The sequence below is a fragment of the Sorex fumeus genome, unplaced genomic scaffold (genome assembly GCF_029834395.1).
Source record: "Sorex fumeus unplaced genomic scaffold, SorFum_2.1 ptg000045l, whole genome shotgun sequence".
NCBI lineage: Eukaryota > Metazoa > Chordata > Mammalia > Eulipotyphla > Soricidae > Sorex > Sorex fumeus.
The window spans coordinates 2881140-2902793 of NW_026606102.1; the positions used below are offsets into that span (position 1 = coordinate 2881140).

General features: G+C 48.1%; 1 protein-coding gene across 1 annotated transcript in view; it reads right to left on the minus strand.

Moving 5' to 3' along the window:
- Positions 1-21654, minus strand: part of CACHD1 (cache domain containing 1) — a 242097-nt gene that overhangs the window by 67994 nt on the left and 152449 nt on the right. The window contains exon 4 of the mRNA XM_056122231.1: positions 13100-13206. Coding sequence (XP_055978206.1) covers positions 13100-13206 — 107 coding nt within the window. The remainder of the gene's footprint in view (positions 1-13099; positions 13207-21654) is intronic.

Below are 21654 nucleotides of genomic sequence, written 5' to 3' on the forward strand. Positions count from 1 at the left end.
CCAACCCCACTAGCGTGCCTCTCCATGCGACTAAACTCCGTGCTGAATGAGCCAGCAGTCAACAGATTAAAACGCACTCGGAGTATTTAAGCGGCAGAATAAACACAAAACATGTTGGGGTTGCGCCGAGTAATTGGCTGCTTCAGTGTATAAATATGCAACGCAAATACCACAGTGGAGAAGGCGTCTGACACGAGGGAATGATCTCAAGAGGAAGAGAAGACTCCGGGCTAAAGAGAGGTTACAGTTCCCAGAACAAAACTCCTTCAGACCGGCAGGCCAATGACCCGGAGAGGGCCCAGAGCTCGCCACCAACTGCCTTAACTGAGAAAGCACAGACGTTTAAGTTACAGCTCAGAGCTCCAGTCCGCAGGAATGGCAGCTCTCGGGAAAGAGTTTGCCCCAAACAGCAGATGGGAGAACTCAGAAGGAATTCTGGTACCACGGACACAGGATGCAGCTGAATCCCTGCATTAAATGCACGCCGTGAGCAGCTTGGAGATGCGTGTTAGATGTCTTGTTCTCCCGCCGTCCACTGGAGTACATTTAAGCACGCCATTCGGCCATGGTTTCAAGGCTCTTTTGCACCACTGGCTTTATATGGGTTTTCTTTCTGGCTCTACAAGGGAGAGAGACTTCAGGGGCTGGAGCGATAGCACAATGGGTAGGGCATTTGCTATGTACGCAACAGACCTGGGTTTGATTCCCAGCATCCCATATGGTCCCCCGAGCACCTTCAGGAGTGCATAATCCAGGAATAACCCTTGTTCTGTGTTGGGGGCCACACCTGGCAATGCTCAGAAGACCACAGACAGCTGACAAGTGAACTTGGGAATGTGTAAGGCAAGCACCTTACTCACAGTACTTTCTCTCCAGCCCCATGCATTTCCCTGTGCGTTTTGCAGCCTCTGGGTTTGCCTGTAACTGGATCTTCTCAGGGCACCCTTCTCTGATGAGCATCCCAGTGACCCTCTCTCAAAGCACCCCAACTTCCCAGCACAGCAAATGTAGATACCAGTGCTGTCCTGCCACTTGAGGTGCAAGTGTTATGAGTGCGTGCGTGCGTGCGTGTGTGTGTGTGTGTGTGTGTGTGTGTGTGTGAGCATGAGCACGTGCACCTATACGCGTGGGTGCACACATGTACATGGGTATCTGCAACCCCCTGAGGACAGGAGCCAGGACTATTCTTTGCCTCAGTTCCCAGGTCTGGCTTTTCAGAAGCAGGCAGGCAGGATTTGCTGAGAGCATGAGGGACCATGGGCAGAGTGTGTCAGCTTGGTGGCCCATGAGATCACACACTTCCCATATCCGGAAAGTGATAGATTGGACAAGAGTTCCTGAAGAACCTTAAGAACCCAAAAAGCAGCCAGAGAAATAGTACAGTGGGTAGGGCTCTTGACTTGCCAACCAGATTCGGTTTCCAGCATCCCACGTGGTCCCCTGAGCCTGCCAGAAGTGATCCCTGAGTACAGAGTGAGGAGGAACCCCTAAGCATTGCTGGGTGTGACCCCAATACATCCCCCCCAAAAAAATAATAAAAACCTCCAAAAAGTCCAAGAGGGAAAAATGGAATGAGGGCCAGGAAGGAAGGTCAGTGGGGAGGAAGTGTTTATCTTTACAATTAGAAAGGGCCACGTCCCAGTGGACGTCAGTCAAATGATTAGGATAAATGAAAGGGAGGGGGCACAGGAGGTGCAGTCTCTTTCCTTATGGTCTGGGAAGCCCCCGGCCAGCAGGCAGGAGGGCGAACATGCAGTGCTGGCTTGTAGGAGAAGTAACGAGAATGGCTCCGGGGTCCTCAAAACTAACCCTCCCTTCCGGTGCCTCGTGTGTAAGGCTTGCGACAAACCCTCTGCTTTCTCGCTGACACTTCCTCTGTTAATACCAAGACAAACAATTGTGTGGTACTTGCTGGCTGATCCTTCTTCGCCCAAACTCACACGGTGCTGTCGGAGAAGCAGCTGAAACAACGTCTTGCTCCTTTTCAGCCGTTCTTCCCGGCGACTGTGTCTCGGGCCCCAAGTGAGTGGAGAGCGCTAAACTGTGAAGGATTCGCTCACACGGGCTCTAGATTCCAAGCCCACTCCCCACCCCTCCTGGGATCTTCCTCTCGGCTTCACTATCTGCATCTGATGGGTTCCTGGACCATTGCCTGCTGGGGTCTAAATACACCCATGGAGCTGCCCAGTTCCAGGCTGGCCCTCCTGATGCTCAAACCACCAGGTCGAGAGACGGATTACAGACTGCCTGGAGCTGGGCCGTGGCTTTTGTTTTTCTTAACCAGGGCAGGCGAAGCAAAGAGAAAATATTCTTTAATAGAGAGTAGGATGCCTCCACCCAAGGAGCTGCGGTCTTTCTGATGTCAGGACCAAGAGAATCAGGGAAGCACACAGACCTGTCTTCCGCCTACAGATTGGCAGACAGAAAGGCCCAGAGCTGCAGGCATGCCAACACACACACACACACACACACACACATACACACACACACACACACACGCACACACACACTTCCCCCAACCCACCACCATCTACACAGGAATTCCCTGCACTAGTCTGGGCCATAGCAACCATTTTGGAGGAAAGAAACTAGGATGGCAAGAAAATTTTGTATTGCTATGTCCTATCACAACTATCCAACGCCTATTCCTCAGCCTGAGTATCATTTGACCAGGAACTCTGGGGAATAAGGGGGTGGGGGGATATTTCTCGGGGAGCCACAATTTTACTGGGAAGCTTTCCCCAAGCAGAAGGCACACTCAGTAGCCCACTGGCCACTTTCCTGTGCCATTTATAAACCCAACAATACTCCTCTAAGAAGGAGGCTTTTTTCTGCCCCCCAGGAAACCAAGGCACATAGGGGTTAATTTGCTCAAACGCATACTAGGTTGCAAGAACCAAAATGTGGAGGAAAACCCAGGAGATTTTATCACTTGTTTCACAGCTAAAAGTCTTTGGAGCCCCAAAGAGAAGGGTCACTTGAGTCCTGAGGCTTGGATGGGGTCCAGGCCCTATAGTCCATCATGTCCACTGCCAACGTCAGATCAAGGGTGAAGGACTAGCAATTCCCCTCCTCAGAGCTTGGATTGTGCTCCAAATTCACAGCTCTTCATGTTCTTTCTGGGCTAACTGGATAACGCAAGCATCATCATCCATTCTTTCCTTGATTCACTTGGGACAACTAATCATGGACTCAGAGACTCCAGAATAAACTTCCGGGGCTAACCAAAATCAGTACCAAATCTGCTGCCCTAAATTCCCTGTGAGAAGACCACTTCTGCAGGACCAAAGGCCCAGCTGATTGCCAAACATCCCCGGACAGAGTTAAAGAGGATGAAGAAAGATGTAGCCTCAAGCTTGTTTGATCACAGTCGACCTCAGGTTTCCTGAATTTTCCCAAGTCAATGTTCTGATTCACTGTGTCTGGGTGGGGTGGGGGTGGGGGGCAAAGAATGGGCACACTCAGCGTACGGAGACAGCACAAAGGGCTGGAGTGCACGAGAGCTCTAGGCTCCAGTCCTGGCACCCGGTGGGTGGCACACATTCCCTGGAGCACAGTCAGAGAAGGCCCCAAACTCAATAGCAAAGAACGGGCATGGATGGAGAAAGTCCTCCACAGGGAATGTTGAAGGTCACCCACACTTGTGACAAGTGGCCTGAGACATTCAGTTGCAATGTCCTGTTTGTTTCCTTAACTTGACCGTCCTCCTAGAGGGCCACTGTCATTAACACAGAGGCATGTTCCAATCCACTTGACTTAAAAATGATGAGTAGTGGGACTGGAGCAATAGCACAGCGGGTAGGGTGTTTGCCTTGCATGCAACCGACCTGGGTACGATTCCCAGCATCCCACATGGTCCCCTGAGCACCACCAGGAGTAATTCCTGAGTGCAGAGCCAGGAATAACCCCTGTTGCATCGCTGGGTGTGACCCCCAAAGCAAAACAAGACAAAACAAACAAACAAACAACAACAACAACAAAAAGAATGGTGAGTAGAACCACCAACAGTAAACCCCTCTGTAGACCCCCTCTCTGCAATTTCACCCGCTTTCTCAACTGAGCCACCCAGAAAAGCTGTCTACACCACTGACCATCCACTTCTCAACAACCCCTTTACACCTCCCTAGCCACTGTGCTTATGCCACAGCCACCCTGGCTCACTCCTACTTTTTTCTCTTATTCTTCTCCAGATGAGCAGTAGTCGAGCCTTGTTTCTGGCTGACACTGCCATCCACTCCCCACCAAGCTCTCTGGCCAACCTGTTCAACGCCTTCCCGCTGCCTTCAGGTTAGAAAAACAAAAGCCAATGGCAAATGGCCCCACACCCACCCTCAAGACCCGCCCGCTGAAATCTGCTCAGCGCTGCCTTTGTTCCTGCCATGTACTTCTTGGAGATGGATGTTGGGGGCTGGTGGTACCTGGCAGACTCCCGGAGGGCCTGATGCATCAGCGGGCTGTATACGGTGACACAGCCCTATCCCTTCCAGCGTCTGCTGTCTATCATGGAAGAACAAGGAGTCAGATGAGCAAGAGCAGACGTGTTGTTAAGATAGACACCCGCAACTGGCTGGATTTGAGGGGAATCAATAATCAGTCCACTTCCCTGCATCAGCTAATTCATTTTCAAAATGCGCGCTAGAGAGAAAGAGCGAGAGAGAGCGAGAGAGAGAGTGAGAGAGAGCGAGAGTGAGAGAGAGAGAGCGAGTGAGAGAGAGAGAGAGAGAGAGAGAGAACAAGAGAAAGTGAGAGCATGGAATTAAAGCTCTCGCCCTGCATGCAGCAGACTCCAGTTCAAACCCCAGCTTCACATCGGGCCCCCAATCTCCTGAAATCAGCGCAATGTTTTGTGAGAAAGACCCGACTGGGAGGCAGCCCAGAGGCTGGGCTCAGAGCTTGAGGGAAAACTCAGGCGGAACACAGGCCTCCGAGCACTCGGCATGCAGTGAATTTACCACACACAAAGATAAACTTAGGGACACGACCTCAAGGAGATAGACGTCAGGGCCAGGAGAGAGCACAGTGATTAGGGCACATATTGTGCAGCCCAGGCTTCATACCTGGTGGCACATGGTCCCTGGAGCACTGTCGGGGTGACCCTGGTCTCTCCAGCACTGCAACCTTCGGGCCGTGCACTGAACCAAAAGCCCAGCTGACTAAAAAACATCAGTGGGACTTTGAAAGTTTCTGGCCATCCCTTGGGATGTCCCTCCCCCAAGGAATCTAGATTTCTCACGGAACAGTTTTATATGCTATAATCACACATCTTTTTTTTCAAGGAGGGTCTGGGGTGGAGTGTGGGTCATATCCAGCAGTACTAAGGGCTTACTCCCAGGCTCTGCGCTCAAGGATCACTCCTGGCAGGCTCTAGGGACCCTATGAGATGCCAGGGATCAAACCTGGGTTGGCCCTGTGCAAGGGAGAGCACCCTCCCCGCTGTACCATTGCTCTGGTGCCTAACCACCATATTCTTTTTCTTTTTTTTCCCGCTTTTTGGGGCCACCCCCTGCGATGCACAGGGGTTACTCCTGGCTCTGCACTCAGGAATTACTCCTGGCAGCGCTCGGGGGACCATATGGAATGCTGCGGATCAAACCTGGGTCAGCCGCGTGCAAAGCAAACGCCCTGCCCGCTGTGCTATTGCTCCAGCCCCAACCACCACATCTTTTAATACTCATGCAGCCAGGAAGTTGAGATCATGAGAAATTCCCATTATTATCATCCTTTTAGTTTAGAGTTTTAGGCTGTACCCAGCGTTCCCTCCACCTTGCTGTAACTTGCACCACATTGTAACAAGAAAAGAAAAACCAAATGCAAGAGCCAATCCTTGCCGCTCTCAGAAGGAAGTGATGAAGCTGCTGAAATGAGCCGTGCCGCACCCCCCCCCCCCCCACCTCCCACAGCACAGGCCTTGGTGCCCAAGACTTCTCGGCACCCTGCCACCCCGTGAATCTTGCGTCTCCACAAAGAGTGCAACACTGACAAGATGGAAGTTTGCAACTTCAAATGCTCTTTAAAAAAAAAAAAATCAAACACCATCCAGTCCAGGCAGTTTCCTTCTGTGAGAAAGACTTAACTCCCCCCCTCTCCCCTCTCGCCTCGCTGCAGAACTCCAGAGAGCAACTTTCCTTGGACTCTTCAAATAAACTCCCTCGAGGGAGCAGGTTACGCACAAGAAAATAGCTCAGCGGGGAATTTGAAAAAGAAAAAAAAGAGAGAGAGAAAGAGAGAGAGAAAGAATGAGATGCTCGGGATAAAAGCAGAAAAGAACCTGAGAAAAACATGACCAGCACCATCCTAGAACACGGGCCCCGTCAAGCGTGACTCATTTGAATGGAATCGGGCTCACGAAGCCCATTTAGAAAGGCGCAATCTGGCAGGAGCAGCTTCAAGAAAAAGACTCCACATGTGTGTTGGACGGACACGTGACCCAGCTTGGGAGTGATGAAGTTAAGAATAGTTTACAATTGATGGGAGTCTGCCTGCAGTGAGCCCGCAAGGCCATCTGAACTGTGTTATCAATTAGGGGTCCACTGATGGATTATATACAGTCTGAGTGCGCCAAGCATCGCAGCTCACAGAGGTAAATACAGGACATGAGGTGCATTCATTCCGCTGTGAGAAGGGGCCCGGGCTGGGGGACTTGGGGGTTTCTGAGGTCACCCTCCCCCCTCCTCCATCATTCATCTCATCTTACAAATGACTGCTTGAGAATGTGGACTTTGGGGTGCAGCCACGGCCTGGTGGAATGTCACAAAACTTCAAATACAAGTGAGTCAACTTTCAAAAGGGCTGCGGTCCAAAGCTGCTTGTAAATCTAGCAAGGGCAACTGTGCCGGAAACGACTCTGGTTAGGGGCGATGCTGCACTTGAGACTCAGTCTCAGAAACTGCAAATTTATAAAGACCTGCGCACACTTTCTGTCTCTCTGTCTCTCTCTTTCTCTCTCTCTCTCTCACTCTCTCAGAAACTGTAAACTTCAAAATCTGCACTCTCTCTTTCTCACTCTCTGTTTCCTCCCTCTCTCTGTCTCTCTCTCCCCCTCCCCCCTTAAGAACAGTCTTCATGGTGCTCTTCTGAGCTACATCTCCAATTTTGCAATTATCTTTCCCTTCCTCAAGACGGCAAAAAAACCGGCATTTTTAAAAAATTAGGATTATGTGCACAGCTGACTTCCACTCTAAAGCAACGGTCATGGATCAGGAAGGCTAGCGCAGGGACGGGGTGTCCACCTTGCAAATGCATGGCCCTGAGTTCAAATCCCCTGTGCCTCACGGATACCCAGAGCCATGTGGGAAGTTCTGCTCTCTGCGGCCCATGGGACTGTGTGTGATTTCCAGAAGCACTGCAGCTGATGTGAGCACCAAAACATGGGATATGACAGGGGTCAGAAAGATAGGACAAGATAGGGTCCACATGCCTTGCATGTGGGCAGCCAGGGTCTGATCCTAGGCACCTCATAGGGTCTCCCGGCACAGCTGGGGGAGAGTTCCTGAGCACAGAGCCAAGTCCTGAGTGAGCACTGTTAGGTGTGGTCCCCAAACAAAATAAAAACAAAACCAAAAAGGTTGGGAGAAAGGTGCTTCAACCAAGAGCGTGGCTCAGGGTGAAGCAACAAGAAGTAAGGCCAGTGTGTGAGATTCAGTCCGTTCCACAGCCTAAACAACGTGGAAGACTCTCAGTCAGACACTGCGCCAACAATAACAATGGAAGGCAAGGAAAAGGAAATAAAAATCAATTATTGTATAGAAATGTTGGCCAACTAAGACGATGCAGTCAGTAGGTCTTTGATGCCTGTGGAAAGACACTTGCCTCACACCTATGGTCTTCCTTCCCAGTTCTCCGGGTTACTAAGAAAGGAACATCTCCAAGATCTAGATAACACCTCTATCATTAGGAGCACTCTCCTCTCTCTCTCTCTCACACACACACACACACACACACACACACACACACACACACACACTCTCTCTCTCTCTCTCTCTCTTTCTCTCTCATACACACACATTCTCTCACACATGCACTCTCTCTCACACACATTCTCACACACATATACTTTCTCTCTCACATACACACTCACATACATGCACACTTTCTCACACATACTCACAGTCTCTCTTTCATGCACATTCTCTCTCTGTTTCTCTTTCTCTCTGTCACACATACTCTTCCTTTCCTAAGAAAGATACTCTCTCTCTGTCTCTCTCTCTCTTTCTCTCTCTCATACATACTCTTCCTTCCCTCCTAAGAAAGATACTCTCTGCTACAAAACCCTCAACTTGGAAGCCTGCCATCTCTTGTCTCCTCAGGAACATGAGAACCATCTCCCCTCGTTCCTGTATCCTTTGCTTTTCTTGACTGGATCATCCCGATGACCATAATCTTGCTCTAAGTTCTTTCAATTTAACCATGTTCTGGACACTACATCTCCTTCCTCTTGGCAAACCTTTGGAGTTCACATGCTTATTGCGACTGGCTTCTTTCTCCATTCCTTTCTTGAGGGGTGGAGTAGAGAGGACTAGGCCACACTTGGTGTTGTTTGGGGGTACTCCCCCAGCTCTGTGATCAGGAGACCACGGGGTGTCAGGGATTGAGCCGGGATGAGGAAGGCAAGTGCCTCAATCCTTCCCAGCTCTCTCCTTCTCTAGCTCTCTCCTCCATTCTTACAAGCTTGATCTGACTGGCAGAGGGACAAAGCCACGCGGGTTCCGGGGCTGAGATCTCCAAGCTTACTCGGATTGGAGTTGAGCATCCTCCACCCAGATCCTCCAAATTCCAGTAGGCGGGGGTCACACCCACCACCTGGCCCCCGGCACCGTGTAATCCCATCAGCGGCCAAGACTCAGAGACTATAAAATCCAGCTCCCGGAACCGCGAGGCCGCATTTGCGGCAGCTTGACATCTTATCAAGACATCTTTTTATGACATCTTATTATCTCATTCCTACTTTGGACAAACTTGCAGGCTATCGAATGTAGCCTGCCCACAGGGCAGAGTCTGGCAAACTCCCCGTGGCGTACCCAATATGCCAAATACCAGTAACAATGATGGGTCTCATTCTCCTAAAGAGCCTTGAATGTAATCTCAGGGCTAGGATGAAAGAGACGTTACTGGGGCCTGCTCGAGGCAATCGACGAATGAAAAAAAAAATGAATGATCTGACTCGGGTCAGTCTTTCATTCCAGTCCATGATCCAACAAACCATTCCTGCCAGGCTCACTACTAAGCTGCAAAATCCAGTGGTTGGTTTTCTTAGCTTTCACTGTTCTGACTCCACCTCCCCCTCTTTCTCACAACCCTTTCCAAGACTTCGAGGAGATGGATCTCTTCATTTTCCACCTCCTAGACCGAGGTCTCAGGTTCCTTGACAATATCCTTTTCAATTCAGTGACCACTAGGTGGTAAGATGCACCTTCTCTTTCTACCGTGGACGCATGCTACATAATCAATGAGTCTCATGATTTAAGTACTACTTCCAGGGTGAAGACACATGCTGGCTCCCCACTGGCCCCTACTAGCACCTTTGTCTGTCCCCTATGTCTGCCACCCAGTAGCTATAAGGTTGGTTCACATAATGAAGAAATTCCTCTGCATTAATGGGCAACAACAAAAGCTCTGAAAAGACCCCCAAATACAAATGATCTCTCTAATCTCACAACTGAGGATTCCTTCCTTCCTTCCTCCTTCCCTCCCTCCCTCCCTCCCTCCCTCCCTCCCTCCCTCCCTCCCTCCTTTCTTCCTTTTTAATTGAGGTACCAAGATTTACGAAGTTATTCATAATCAAGTTTCAGGTATACAATTTCCCCACACCAATTCCGTCACCAAGATCTTAGCCTAGACAGAAATGCCTACTACAACTATCCAATGCACCGAAGGCAAAAGTCATCCGAACAGGATTCTTCACTCCAGCAACAATACACAACTTCACTGATAAACAACCACTGAAGAAATTCTTGATGACTCAACTAGTACCACAAAATGGGGCTGGAGAAATAGAACAGCGGGTAGGGCGTTTGCCTTACACGCGGCCGACCCAGGTTCGATTCCCAGCATCCCATATGGTCCCCTGAGCACCGCCGGGAGTAACTCCTGAGTGCAGAGCCAGAAGTAACCCCTGTGCATCGCCAGGTGTGACCCAAAAACCAAAAAACAAACAAACAAACAAACAAAAAAACCCTAGTACCACAAAGCACACTCAATGCTTTCATATAAAAGGTTAAAGAAAAAGAAAGACTAATCTGGGAGCAGGAATGATTAAAATTAACATATTTTAAAATATGAAATTCAAAATTTAATTATAATTAAACATTTAATCAAATAACTATTTAATATTAATTAAATAAATAAAATAATTGTGTGCAGCAAATAAGGCATTTGCCTTGCATGCAGCCAACCTGAGTTTATTCTCCTGGGACCACATATGGCCCCTCCAGTTCCACCCTGAGCACAGAGACAGAAGTAATCCCTTAGCATCGCTGGGTGTGGCCCCAAGACAAACCAACCAAAGAACAACAACAACAAAGAAACAAGACTAATGAGAGAAACATCCAGATCCACATAAATGATCTCTCTACTTTCCCAAATGACACTACATGGCATTAAACTCCACCCTGACCCCTGGCCACATTTATGGGGCTTGGGGTTCTTCAGGGCGGCTCCCGGTGATGTTAGGGGGACTGGGTGGTGGCAGAAAGGCAACAGGGTCAGCTGCATCCGAGGTCTTAGACCCCTGTAGTATTGCTCCAGCCAATGCGCTAATCTTAAATATTATTTTAAAAGTAGCTCACATGTTTGCCTTGTATGTGGCTGACCCGGGTTCAATCCCCAGCCTCCCATATGGTCCCCAAGCACTGCCAGGAGTTGTTCCCGAGTGCAGAGCCAGGAGTAACCCCTAAGCACTTCTGGGTGTGACCCAAAAAGCAAAAAAATAAAACAAAAAAAGAAAGTAGCCTACAAAGTGAACATGCATTACAGCAAATTCTAACTAGCCCACAATGTCAGATGACATTGCCAGGGTCTGGGACACATTTAAATGTGAACTTTGTCAAAGGTTGTTGTTCCAGCCACCGCACCAGCTCTTGTGTTACTGAGCATACTTGAGGGCAAGTTGGTAAATATTACACTTGGGAACTAGAAGATGCCGGTTCTACTTTCCAGCTCTGTGTCCGGGGCCAGAGAAGGAATCTTCCATAATTCATTTTCTCTGCCCATTCCATGCCCTACTTTTTTCAGTCATTTTTCATGAAAAAATATTTTTACTGAACTTCCCTTTTCAGGAGTAAACCCTATGTGCTTCATAAACCCTCACGTTTCTTAACCCAACTTGAAAAAAAAATGACTGACTATTTGACTCTATTAAATATTGGTCTAGACAGTATGTGCCTGGCTGATTCGGTTGAAACACTTTAGCTGGCGGTCATAGTTTTATTAACCCTCAACAACACCCGCTTATGCGTTTTCTTCCCAGACCTCGTAAACGCCCTTGCTTGTGTACACAACTCCTGAAGTCTGCGGGCGTCCCTGTGATGGGGCGGGAGAGGGCTGAGAGTCAGCAGTCTGATCCTCTGGATTCCCACTTGGGTTTTTTAATTTTTTTAATTTTTAAATTATTATTATTATTATTTTTGCTTTTTGGGTCACATCTAGCATTGCTCAGGGGTTACTCATGATTCATGCACTCAGGAATTACTTCTAACCGTGCTTGGGGGACCCTATGGGATGCTGGGAATCGAACCGGGGACGGCCATGTGCAAGGCAAACACCCTATCCACTGTGCTATGGCTCCAGTCCCCACCTTGGGTTTTACATGTCTGGAGGAGAACGAAATTTGGGAAACTGCATTCTTCTGGGGTGAGGATGGGCACTTTTATCTCTCCAGCCATCCTCCAGAAAGTCTTGGAACTCCAAAAGTCTCCTTCCTTAGAAGGAGTGAGGTTAGTAAAATAATTTCTTAGTCTTTCTAAATTGGGGCTGGAGTGACAGCACAGCGTGTAGGGTGTTTGCCTTGCACACGGCCAACCCGGGTTCGATTCCCAGCATCCCATAGGGTCCCCTGAGCACTGCCAGCGGTAATTCCTGAGTGCAGAGCATGGCCAAGCGTGACTGAAAAAGCAAAAAAAAAAGTCTTTCTAAATCACAAAGGCGAATGACTCACTTTTGAGCCCTCTCAATCAACATCAATCAACATATGTACATAAGACGGTAAAAAGGGCGAGGAGGAGCTGGAGCCATAGCACAGTGGGTAGGGCGTTTGCCTTGCATGCGACTGACCCGGGTTCGATACCCAGCATCCCATATGGTCCCCTGAGCACTGCCAGGAGTAATTCCTGAGCATCGCCGAAAAAGCAGGGGGGGGAAAAAGGGTGAGGAAACTGGACATGTCTCCAGGCAAGAAAACAGAGGGATATTGTCCTCTCAGGGTGGAAGACACCACACAGGGGGCCTGGAAATTAGGAATGCTACTATACCGGGCAGGCCAATGGCAACATACCACATCAGGGCATGATTTATTAGTAAAAAAAAAAAAACCCTCAACGTTCTTTAAAGACCCAAACAAAAACAAATATTATATTACTTTTTTTTTTGGTTTTGGGGCCTCAGTTGGCAATGCTTAGGACTTAGTCGTGGTTGTACACTCAGGAATCACTCCTGACGGTGCTCAGGGGACCATATGGGATGCTGGGATTGAACCCAGGTTGGCTGTGTGCAAGGCAAATGCCCCACCTACCCTTTGTACTATCACTCCAGCCCCTGAAAAAAAAATTATCAAGAGGGAACACATATGAAATTCACCCCCAACTCCTATTAGCTAAGCAAAGAGTCTCTGAAATAACAAATGCAAAGGCCCTAACAAATAAGAAAATGCGGCAAAGAGTCTGACAAAAATTGGCAGAGGATAAACATAAGAAACCAAAAAGCTCAGCATGTGTTGGCTTCATTTTTTTCTCTCTCTTCTGAGTATCAACTTCCGGCAGGACATATCCCATTTTAAGTATGTGATAGTTCCTTTCTACTTTCACAGGAAATTGTTTAAACAACACCCTCCTTAACCCTGAGCATGTCAGAACAGAATTCACCTTTCTAAAACCAAGAGATTACTGACCTGAGTTTAAGTCTCGTCCTGGGTTGAAGGCCCGGCTATTCACAGTAGTGGAAAGTCGGTCACAACTAATGGTTCTAGACACGTTGGTATTAAAATTTCCATCGAATCTGAAACAACAGAATGGCATCAGCGACTCTCATTGGGTGATTGATCCATCCCAAATAAATCACCCCATCCCCCTATCACAATTGATAACTGGAGGTGAAGTAGTACAGAACATAAACAATTGAATTAATTGGACTTGTATTTGAAATAAATACGTTCCAAAATCACCCTGTGGAATAGGAGAAAAAGCAACATATGCAGGGTTTTATCCCCTTGTAAACATTTTTTTAGCAAGTTGTTCATTTATTTAGTTATTTATTTTTATTGAATCACCATGAGATACAGTTACAAGCTTTCATGTTTGAGTTACAATCACACAATGGTCTAACACCCATCCCTCCACCAGTACACATTCCTCACCACCAATATCCCCAGTATATCCCCCTTTCCCACCCTCCCCCTGCTTCCATGGCAAACAGTACTCCCCATACTCTCTCTCTAGTTTGGGGCATTATGGTTTGCAATACAGATACTGAGAGGTTATCATGTTTGGTCCGTTATCTACTTTCAGCATACATCTCCCATCCCGACAGATTTAACAAACCAAGTTCAAGTCAAAGAAAAAAGAGAAGTTACTAATTTCCAGTCACCTTGCTCCCTAACGAATCTGATTTAGGTACTACATACAAAATCCTACTGAGACAAGATTTGACAACCTGTTTTCTCTTTATTTAAAAAGCCTCTGATCTCTCTCTCTCTCTCTCTCTCTCTCTCTCTCTCTCTCTCTCTCTCTCTCTGTGTGTGTGTGTGTACGTGTGTGTGTGTGTTACCAGGAATATAAAACAGCACCTCATGTGTTGGGAGTATCTACCCTACCATTGACTTAGATGTCCATCCTCAAAGCCTCCTTTTTTCTTATTTAAAACATACATGAATAAAACTTTTCCCAATTAGGGATGTGGGAGAGGAAGTGCCTCTTATGTGTGAGTTTGATTCCTGGCATCGCTCAGCACTGATAGGGGTACCCTCTCCCCCCTAAAAAATACACAGAGCTAAACATTTTTTCCCCGATGCTGTCAAAAAAATGATAAATCATCTACCCAACTTCCTTTCATGGCACATGATGGGGCCGGCACCTTTTAGCTTGCAATGTAAACAAAGCCAAGGTCTTTGGATGTCCAGTGGCACGGCAAATACTAGTACCAGGGCTAGAACAATACCGTTACTCTGATGCTAGCTGATCAATCATTGCTAGTTTAGTCAATAGCTCATGCGCCTGAGCAAACAGCAAGCTGAAAGAATGAGCGCCTATTCTTTCAGATCCTGCAGATTCTATCATATATCACTGGTTATGCAGTCACTAGGTATTTTTAAAAGAAAATTGTATCCAAAAGTAACAAGAAAACCATGAACTTCCCAGTAGCCGTCATAGGGTTTTCTTTTGTTTTGTAAAAAACCTTTTTTTGATTTATCCTGGTTGTGCCTCACTCCTGGTTCTGTCCTCAGGGATTATTCCTGGCAAGGCTCAGGGGACCATACGGGATCCTGGGAATTGAACCTGGATCAGCTGGCTGCCTGCAAGACGAGTGCCTTAACCACTGTACTATCTCTCTAGCTGCTCCTCAGGACTTGAAGATACTGAGCAGATTCATAAGACTTCAAAGGATCCCCCCCAAATAAATTCCATCTGACACTGGTTGAAATTTATATTAAAATCAGTACCTCAGATGATAAATGCCTTTAATGAAATTTCATTCACGGGGGTAAAGATTCCCATTTATACATAAAGAAACACTCTTTAAAAATCAAAATTGGGCTGGAGTGATAGGATAGCAGGTAGGGTGTTTGCCTTGCACGCAGCCAACCCATGTTCGATTCCCAGCATCCCATATGGTCCTCTGAGCACCGCCAGGAGTAATTTCGAGTGCAAAGCCAGGAGTAACCCCTGTGCGTTGCCAGGTGTGACCCAAAAAGAAAAAAAAATCAAAATCTGGGATCAGAGATTTGGTACATAGCAGGTAAGGTGCTTGCGTTGTATGCAGCCAACCTGGGTTTGATCCCCAGTATCTCATATGGTCACCTGAGCACCACCAAGAGTGATTCCTGAGTGCAGAGTCAGGAATAATCCCTGAGCATCACTGGGTGCAGCTCAAAACCCTTCCCCTGCAAATCAACATTCCACCTGTTGGTCACATGAACATTACTGATTGCATTTCACCAAGTGTACTATGTCTTCAATGAAACCAACTTTATAACCTCAGAGTTATAGGTATGGGGGATCTTTAGGGTGTTGCTGCGTCCCACAGTCAAAGGATGAGGTCGCTGGATGTTCAGAGACTTTTAGATTTCACTGCCTGGAAGTTAATCAGTATTGTCAACTGGAGCGCCAGGACTTAGCCGTTTCACTCAAGGGGGCTGCTCTGCCTTTGGACTTACTCCCAGCTGTCTGCAGAGAACACAGCTGCCCCAGAGTCACAGATGGACAGACAGAGTATGCTGGCAGATGCCTGTCTCCAGAGCCCACTGTCCCTCCCTGGTTTTACCCTTCCCCCCCCAGAAGCAACCTGACCACATCTGCATGAAACAAGTCATGAAACGTGTTTTTTTTTTCTTTCTTTTTTTTTTCCTTTTGGGTCACAATGGGCAATGCTCAGAGGTTATTCCTGGCCTCTGCACTCAGGAATCACTTCTGGTGCTGCTCAGGGGGACATATAAAATGCTGGGAATCGAACCCGGATGAGCCACATGCAAGGCCCTTCTGCTGAACTATCACTCCAGCTTACACACTTCTTTTTCTTAAAATTCTCTTAAAATTTTTTTATTGAAGCACCGTGAGATACAGTTCCAAAGCCTTCATGATTGAATTTCAGTCATACAATGATCAAACAGCAATTCTTCCACCAGTGCACATTTTCAACCACCAGTGCCCCAAGTGTCCCTCCTGCCACCCCACCCCACCCTACCTCACCTCCTGACTCTATGGCAGGCATTTTTTAAAATTCTCTCTTTAAAGTCTCTCTACTTTGGGCCTTATGGTTTGCAATACAGATACTGGGAGGCCATCATGTTTGGTCCTTAGTCTACTTTCAGCACACATCTCCCATCCCGAGTGATCCCTCCAACCATCACTGACTTAGTGATCCCTTCTCTATTCCAGCTGCTTCCTTCCCAGCATGAGGCGGGGCTTCCAACCAACTCACACTCTTCTTAACCCAAGACCAGACACTATGGCAGCGATGGTCAAAATTCTGTTGCAGTGCAAAAGCCAACAGAGTTCATCGAGGCACGGCAGTTCTTGTCTTGCCCCTCTTGGCGGGACAGACTAAGAGAATTCTCTTGAGATGATAAAAATGGCTTTATGGCTGGAGGACTGTCCACAGAGGTGGCCACCAGTAATTAGCCACGGCTGAGGTGGAGCAAACGTCGCAATCACTACCTTGTCTACTTTGCTGGATCTTAACTGCATGCCAGGCAAAGGCCCTACCTGCTGGATTATGGCTCCACGCAGACACACACACACACAAAACCCCACATTTATATAACAATAAATAAGGGAAGTAACTGATTAACCAAAGTGGGTGCTCGGCAAACACAGTCTGCCATAAAAAGGTTTCTCCATGTTCTCCTCTTTCTTTATCAGCCACTTACCTAATTCCCCTGTCTCTGGACCTTGCCCCCTAACCACATGCTCCTTCTAGGCCCCTGTCAGCCTCCCGGGCCTCATTCTGTCCCATCTGCACTTGTCATCTTCCCATAGGAACTGCTCCCGTCAATTCCAGTCCTGCCCCAACCTAACCAACACATGTCATTCTGCCCAATTTGTCCCCCTTTGTCCTCTTTCCTTACATGATTTCCTAATGGGTCTTCACAGTGTCATCATGGTGCCAACGGATTGATTTTTGATTCTCTCTCCAGCAAACATGATTGTTGCAGACCAAGATACTTACTTTTCTGTACCTTCCCTATAAACCAAATAAAGGCGGGGGGGCGGAGATTCCGAAAGAGTTCACGATGTATTATTCTGCGGTCTAAACCTCACCATGTGGCACTGGGCAGATGATTCTCTATTTTTATTTGTTGAATTTGTCTGCGGGCTGGAGTGATAGCACAGCAGGTAGGGCGTTTGCCTTGCACGCAGCCAACATGGCTGACCAGAGTTCGATTCCTCCGCCCCTCTCAGAGAGCCCGGGAAGCTACTGAGAGTATCTCGCCCGCACGGCAAAGCCTGGCAAGCTACCCGTGATGTGTTCAATATGCCAGACACAGTAACAACAAAGTTGCACAATGGAGAGGTTACTGGGCCCGCTCGAGAAAATCGATGAACAACAGGAGGACAGTGACAGTGAATTTGCCTGCAAATTTGTTCTTGTTTTTGGCAGTGCCAGAAATTGATAGGCTTCCCACATTCAATTCTTTCTAAAACCTGTCATATGTATGAGGTGCCTTGGTGATCCCAGAGCAACTGGATGTTACTTGGTTTGTTCCCTTTTATTTTGGGGGGGGCGTGGGGGCTGGGTGTTTCACCCACGACAATGCTGAGGAATTACTCGTGGCCCTGCACTCAGTAATTACTCCTGCTGGTGCTGAATGATCATATGGGATGCTAGGAATTGAACCTGGGTCAGCCGCATGCAAGGCAAATGCCCTCCCTGCTGGACTTTTTTTTTGGGGGGGGGGGCTTTTGGGTCACACCCGGAGATGCACAGGGATTAATCTTGGCTCTGGCTCTGCACTCAGAAATTCCTCCTGGTGATGCTTGGGGAACCATATGGGATGGTGGGAATCGAACCCGGGTTGGCCACATGCAAGGCAAATGCCCTACCTGCTATGCTATCGCTCCAGCCCCCACCCTGCTGGACTCTTGCTCTGGCTGCCGTTGCTTGGTTTTCTGTTGCGTGGGTCTAGCCAAGTGCTGGGAATGTGACATCCCGTAAATGTCCACTGGTGATCGACTAAGGAGGAAGGCCAGAGACTTAAGAGCCGGGACAGCTCTGGCGACTTCATGCTATCGGAGAGACTGGCTACATGTGATGAGCGGGAACCGGATCGCGTCAGGGTCAGGAGTGACGGCTGAGCTAGATTAAATTCTGGTTTTGCTTACTACTGCCGAGCTCTTGCACACAACCATATACCCCAAGACTTCGCTTTTCTCAGTTATGAAATAGTGACGATGGGGCCTGGGATAGTAGGGGGGTCAGTGTTCGCCTTGAATGTGGTCAACCTTATTTTGATCCCAGGCATCGCCTGGTCCCATGAGTACCACCAGGAGCAGCCCCCTGAGCACAGAACTGGAAGCACAGAACCTCAAGAACTGCTGGGTGCAGCCCCATACCTGCCCCCATCCAAATAAACAAAACATACACAGAAAGGTAATGGTGCTGAAGGAATAGTAGAGTGGATAGGGTGCTGGCCTTGCCTGCAGCTGACCCAGGTTTGATCCCTGGCATCTGGCGTGGTCCCCTGAGCACTGCCAGGAGTATATTCCTGAGTACAGAGCCAGGAGTAACTCCTGAGCACCGCCAAGCATGGCCTCAAAAGAAACACAACAATAACAACAATAACAAGGTAATGATAATAGTACCTGATTGCTCTTGAGCAGAATGCTTGCTTTGCATATGCATATGGGAGGCCCAGTCTGATCCCTGGCACTGTGTGTGCCCCCAAGCACTGCTGGGAGCAGCACCCCCCCCCAAAAAAAATTTAAAATAACAAAGAGAGGTGTGGGACAAACAGTACAGGATGTAAGGCACTAGCTTTGCATTCAGCTGACTCGGTTCAGTCCCTGGCGCTGGATACTGTGTCCACTACACAGCCAGGAGTAAGCCCTGAGCACCATCACGTGTGGCTACAAACAAAACAAAACACCCACCAAAAATAGTAATAAAATTGGAAACAAGATCAAGAAACAGAAAATTCTCACAGAAACACAGGCATCTGGGATGCTGTTACATTATGGACTAATGACGGCATATTAAGTGTGTGATTTGAAGGTGTGTTGGCTGGTGGGGCCCAATTCTGTTCCAGGTGATGTTCAGCCAATGAAGTTTCACTGTTCAAAACTCAACCTAGCAGGGCTGGAACGATATCACAGCAGGGAGGGCGTTTGTCTTGTACGTGGCCGACCCGGGTTCAATTCTCAGCATCCCATATGGTCCCCTGAGCACTGCTAGGAGTAACTCCTGAGTGCAGAGCCAGGAGTAACCCCTGTGCATCGCCAGGTGTGACCCCAAAAGGAAAACAAAACAAAACAAAACAAAACAAAATCAACCTGGGAATGGGAAGCCAAGTGACTTGGGTGCAGTAACACGGGCAGCAACCAGAGGATGCCCCCCTCACCCACACCCCTCCAACCCTCTTCACCCATCCCCACGCCCTGACATGCGGTGCTGGGGACTGGAAATTGAAGCTCAAGTATCTGAGGTACGTGCTTGAGCCCTGTACAAGATCTTCCCCATTCCCTGAGTGATGTTTTAATGGGAAAGGTGGGCAGGGCCAACGCTGAAACACCACAGCTGGAAGCAAGCTGGAGCCCATGTGGTGCAAACAGTGAGAAATCACCCTCTCCCCTTAACTGGAAAGAAAAAAAACAACCTCAAAAAACCCAAGTGGTTGTTTTAGTTTTCCCTGAGGAATTCCTGCTTGGCTGGAATTTAATACACAGCAGCAGATGAGGGGCTGAGGACAAATGAACCCACATGCTCTTAGTTGGAGAACATCTGGGATCTGAAACTGATTACAAAGATTGCCAATACCAAGGGTACAGTTTAGGGGCCAGAGTGATAGCAGAGCGGGGAGGGCCTTTGCCTTGAAAGCAGGCGACCCGAGTTCGATCCCTGGTACCCCACAGGGTGCCCCCAAGCCCCATCAGGAGTGATCCCCGAGTGCAGAGCCAGGAGTAAGCCCTGAGAACTGCTGGGTATGGTCCAGAAACAAAGCCAAAAATTTAAAAAAAAAAAGGGGGGGTGGGGCTGGAGTGATAGCACAGTGGATAGGGCATTTGCCTTGCATGTGGCTGACCTGGGCTTGATTCCCAGCATCCCATATGGCCCCCCCAAGCACCACCAGAAGTAATTCCTGAGTGCATGAGCCAGAAATAACTCCTGTGCATCACCGGGTATAGCCTAAAAAGAAAAAAAAAAAGTAACTTTTGTTTCTGAGTAACTGCATGCCATGAAGGCCAGTGGTTTCCTTGAACTTAAAAAAAAAAAAGACAAGACCTTTTTCAGGGGCTGGAGAGATAGTACAGAGGCAAGGGCACTTGCCTTTGCACAGAGCCGACTGGGTTCAATCCCCAACATCTCATATGGTCCCCAGAGCCCCATCAGGAGTAATTCCAGAGTGCAGAACCAGGAGTAACCCCTGGGCATCTCTGGATGCGGCCCAAAGAACCAAGGGGGGAGGGGGAAGATCTTTTTCAGTTGTGAAGTGTTCCTGAATAGGTACTTAACCTCAGTACTGGAAGCCCAGCGGGTAGGGCGTTTGTCCTGCATGAGGCCAATCTGGGTTTGATTCCCAGCATTCCCACATGGTCCCCTGAGCACTGCCAGGAGTAATTTCTGAGTGCAGAGTCAGGGTAACCCCTGTGCAACACTGGATATGATCCAAAAAGAAAAAGGAAAAAAAAAAGAGAATGGCCACTTCCAACACTGCCTGGACAGCTGACCTGCAGTCAGATGAGGAACCTGCGACAACAGAGGACTTAGGATGGCCAAGAGGACCAGGAGTCACCAGAAGAGTTTCTCTACCTTCTGCTCACGCACACTCTGGCCCTCGTACTCAGATGCTCCCCTCCCCTCCCCCAGCCCCACAGCAGGGGCAGCTGCTGGCCCAAGAGGGGAAATGTATTCTGGGCGCGTGTGCCTTTTAGAAAACAATCTGGAAAAAGAAAACACACCATTCATTCCGTGCTAGAGAGCGAGAGACTTACAGTTCATGCTCAAGATACTTTATAAAAACACAGTCAGTTGCTCTCTTGGTTCTCCCAGATTTTTTTCAATGAGATGTCAATTGGCTCACATTTACCTCACAGTTTGTTGAATGGAAGGAACTGATATAAAAAAAAATCGCAGATTTTTATACAAATTGAGCAGGTAGTCCAGCTCATCTTTAGACCTGTGATTTTTTATTTTAAAGCAATAATAAAAAGAGAACAATCCCATCTCCATCGCTTCTTAGAATCTGACTTTTACAAAAAGGAGATACTGGCTGACAGCTTTCTCTCCTAATTTTCGTAAGATAAAACCACGGTGCCTGAAATTGAGTTTTAAGAGAAAATCCTCCATCTTTCCTACCCCCTTAGGCGGGGGGGGGGGGGGGGGGGGGGGGGAACCACACACACAACAAAAAAACAAGAACAACAAAAACTTCCTCCTGGATTTACTTTCATGAACAACTGATCGAAACTGCATCCCGAGGGAGAAGACAGAAGTGTGACTCCCACTTTGATCTCTTCCCCATGGAGAAATTCACTCCCTGCCTGGCCTGCAAGATGTTCATTTGATTGACGTTTG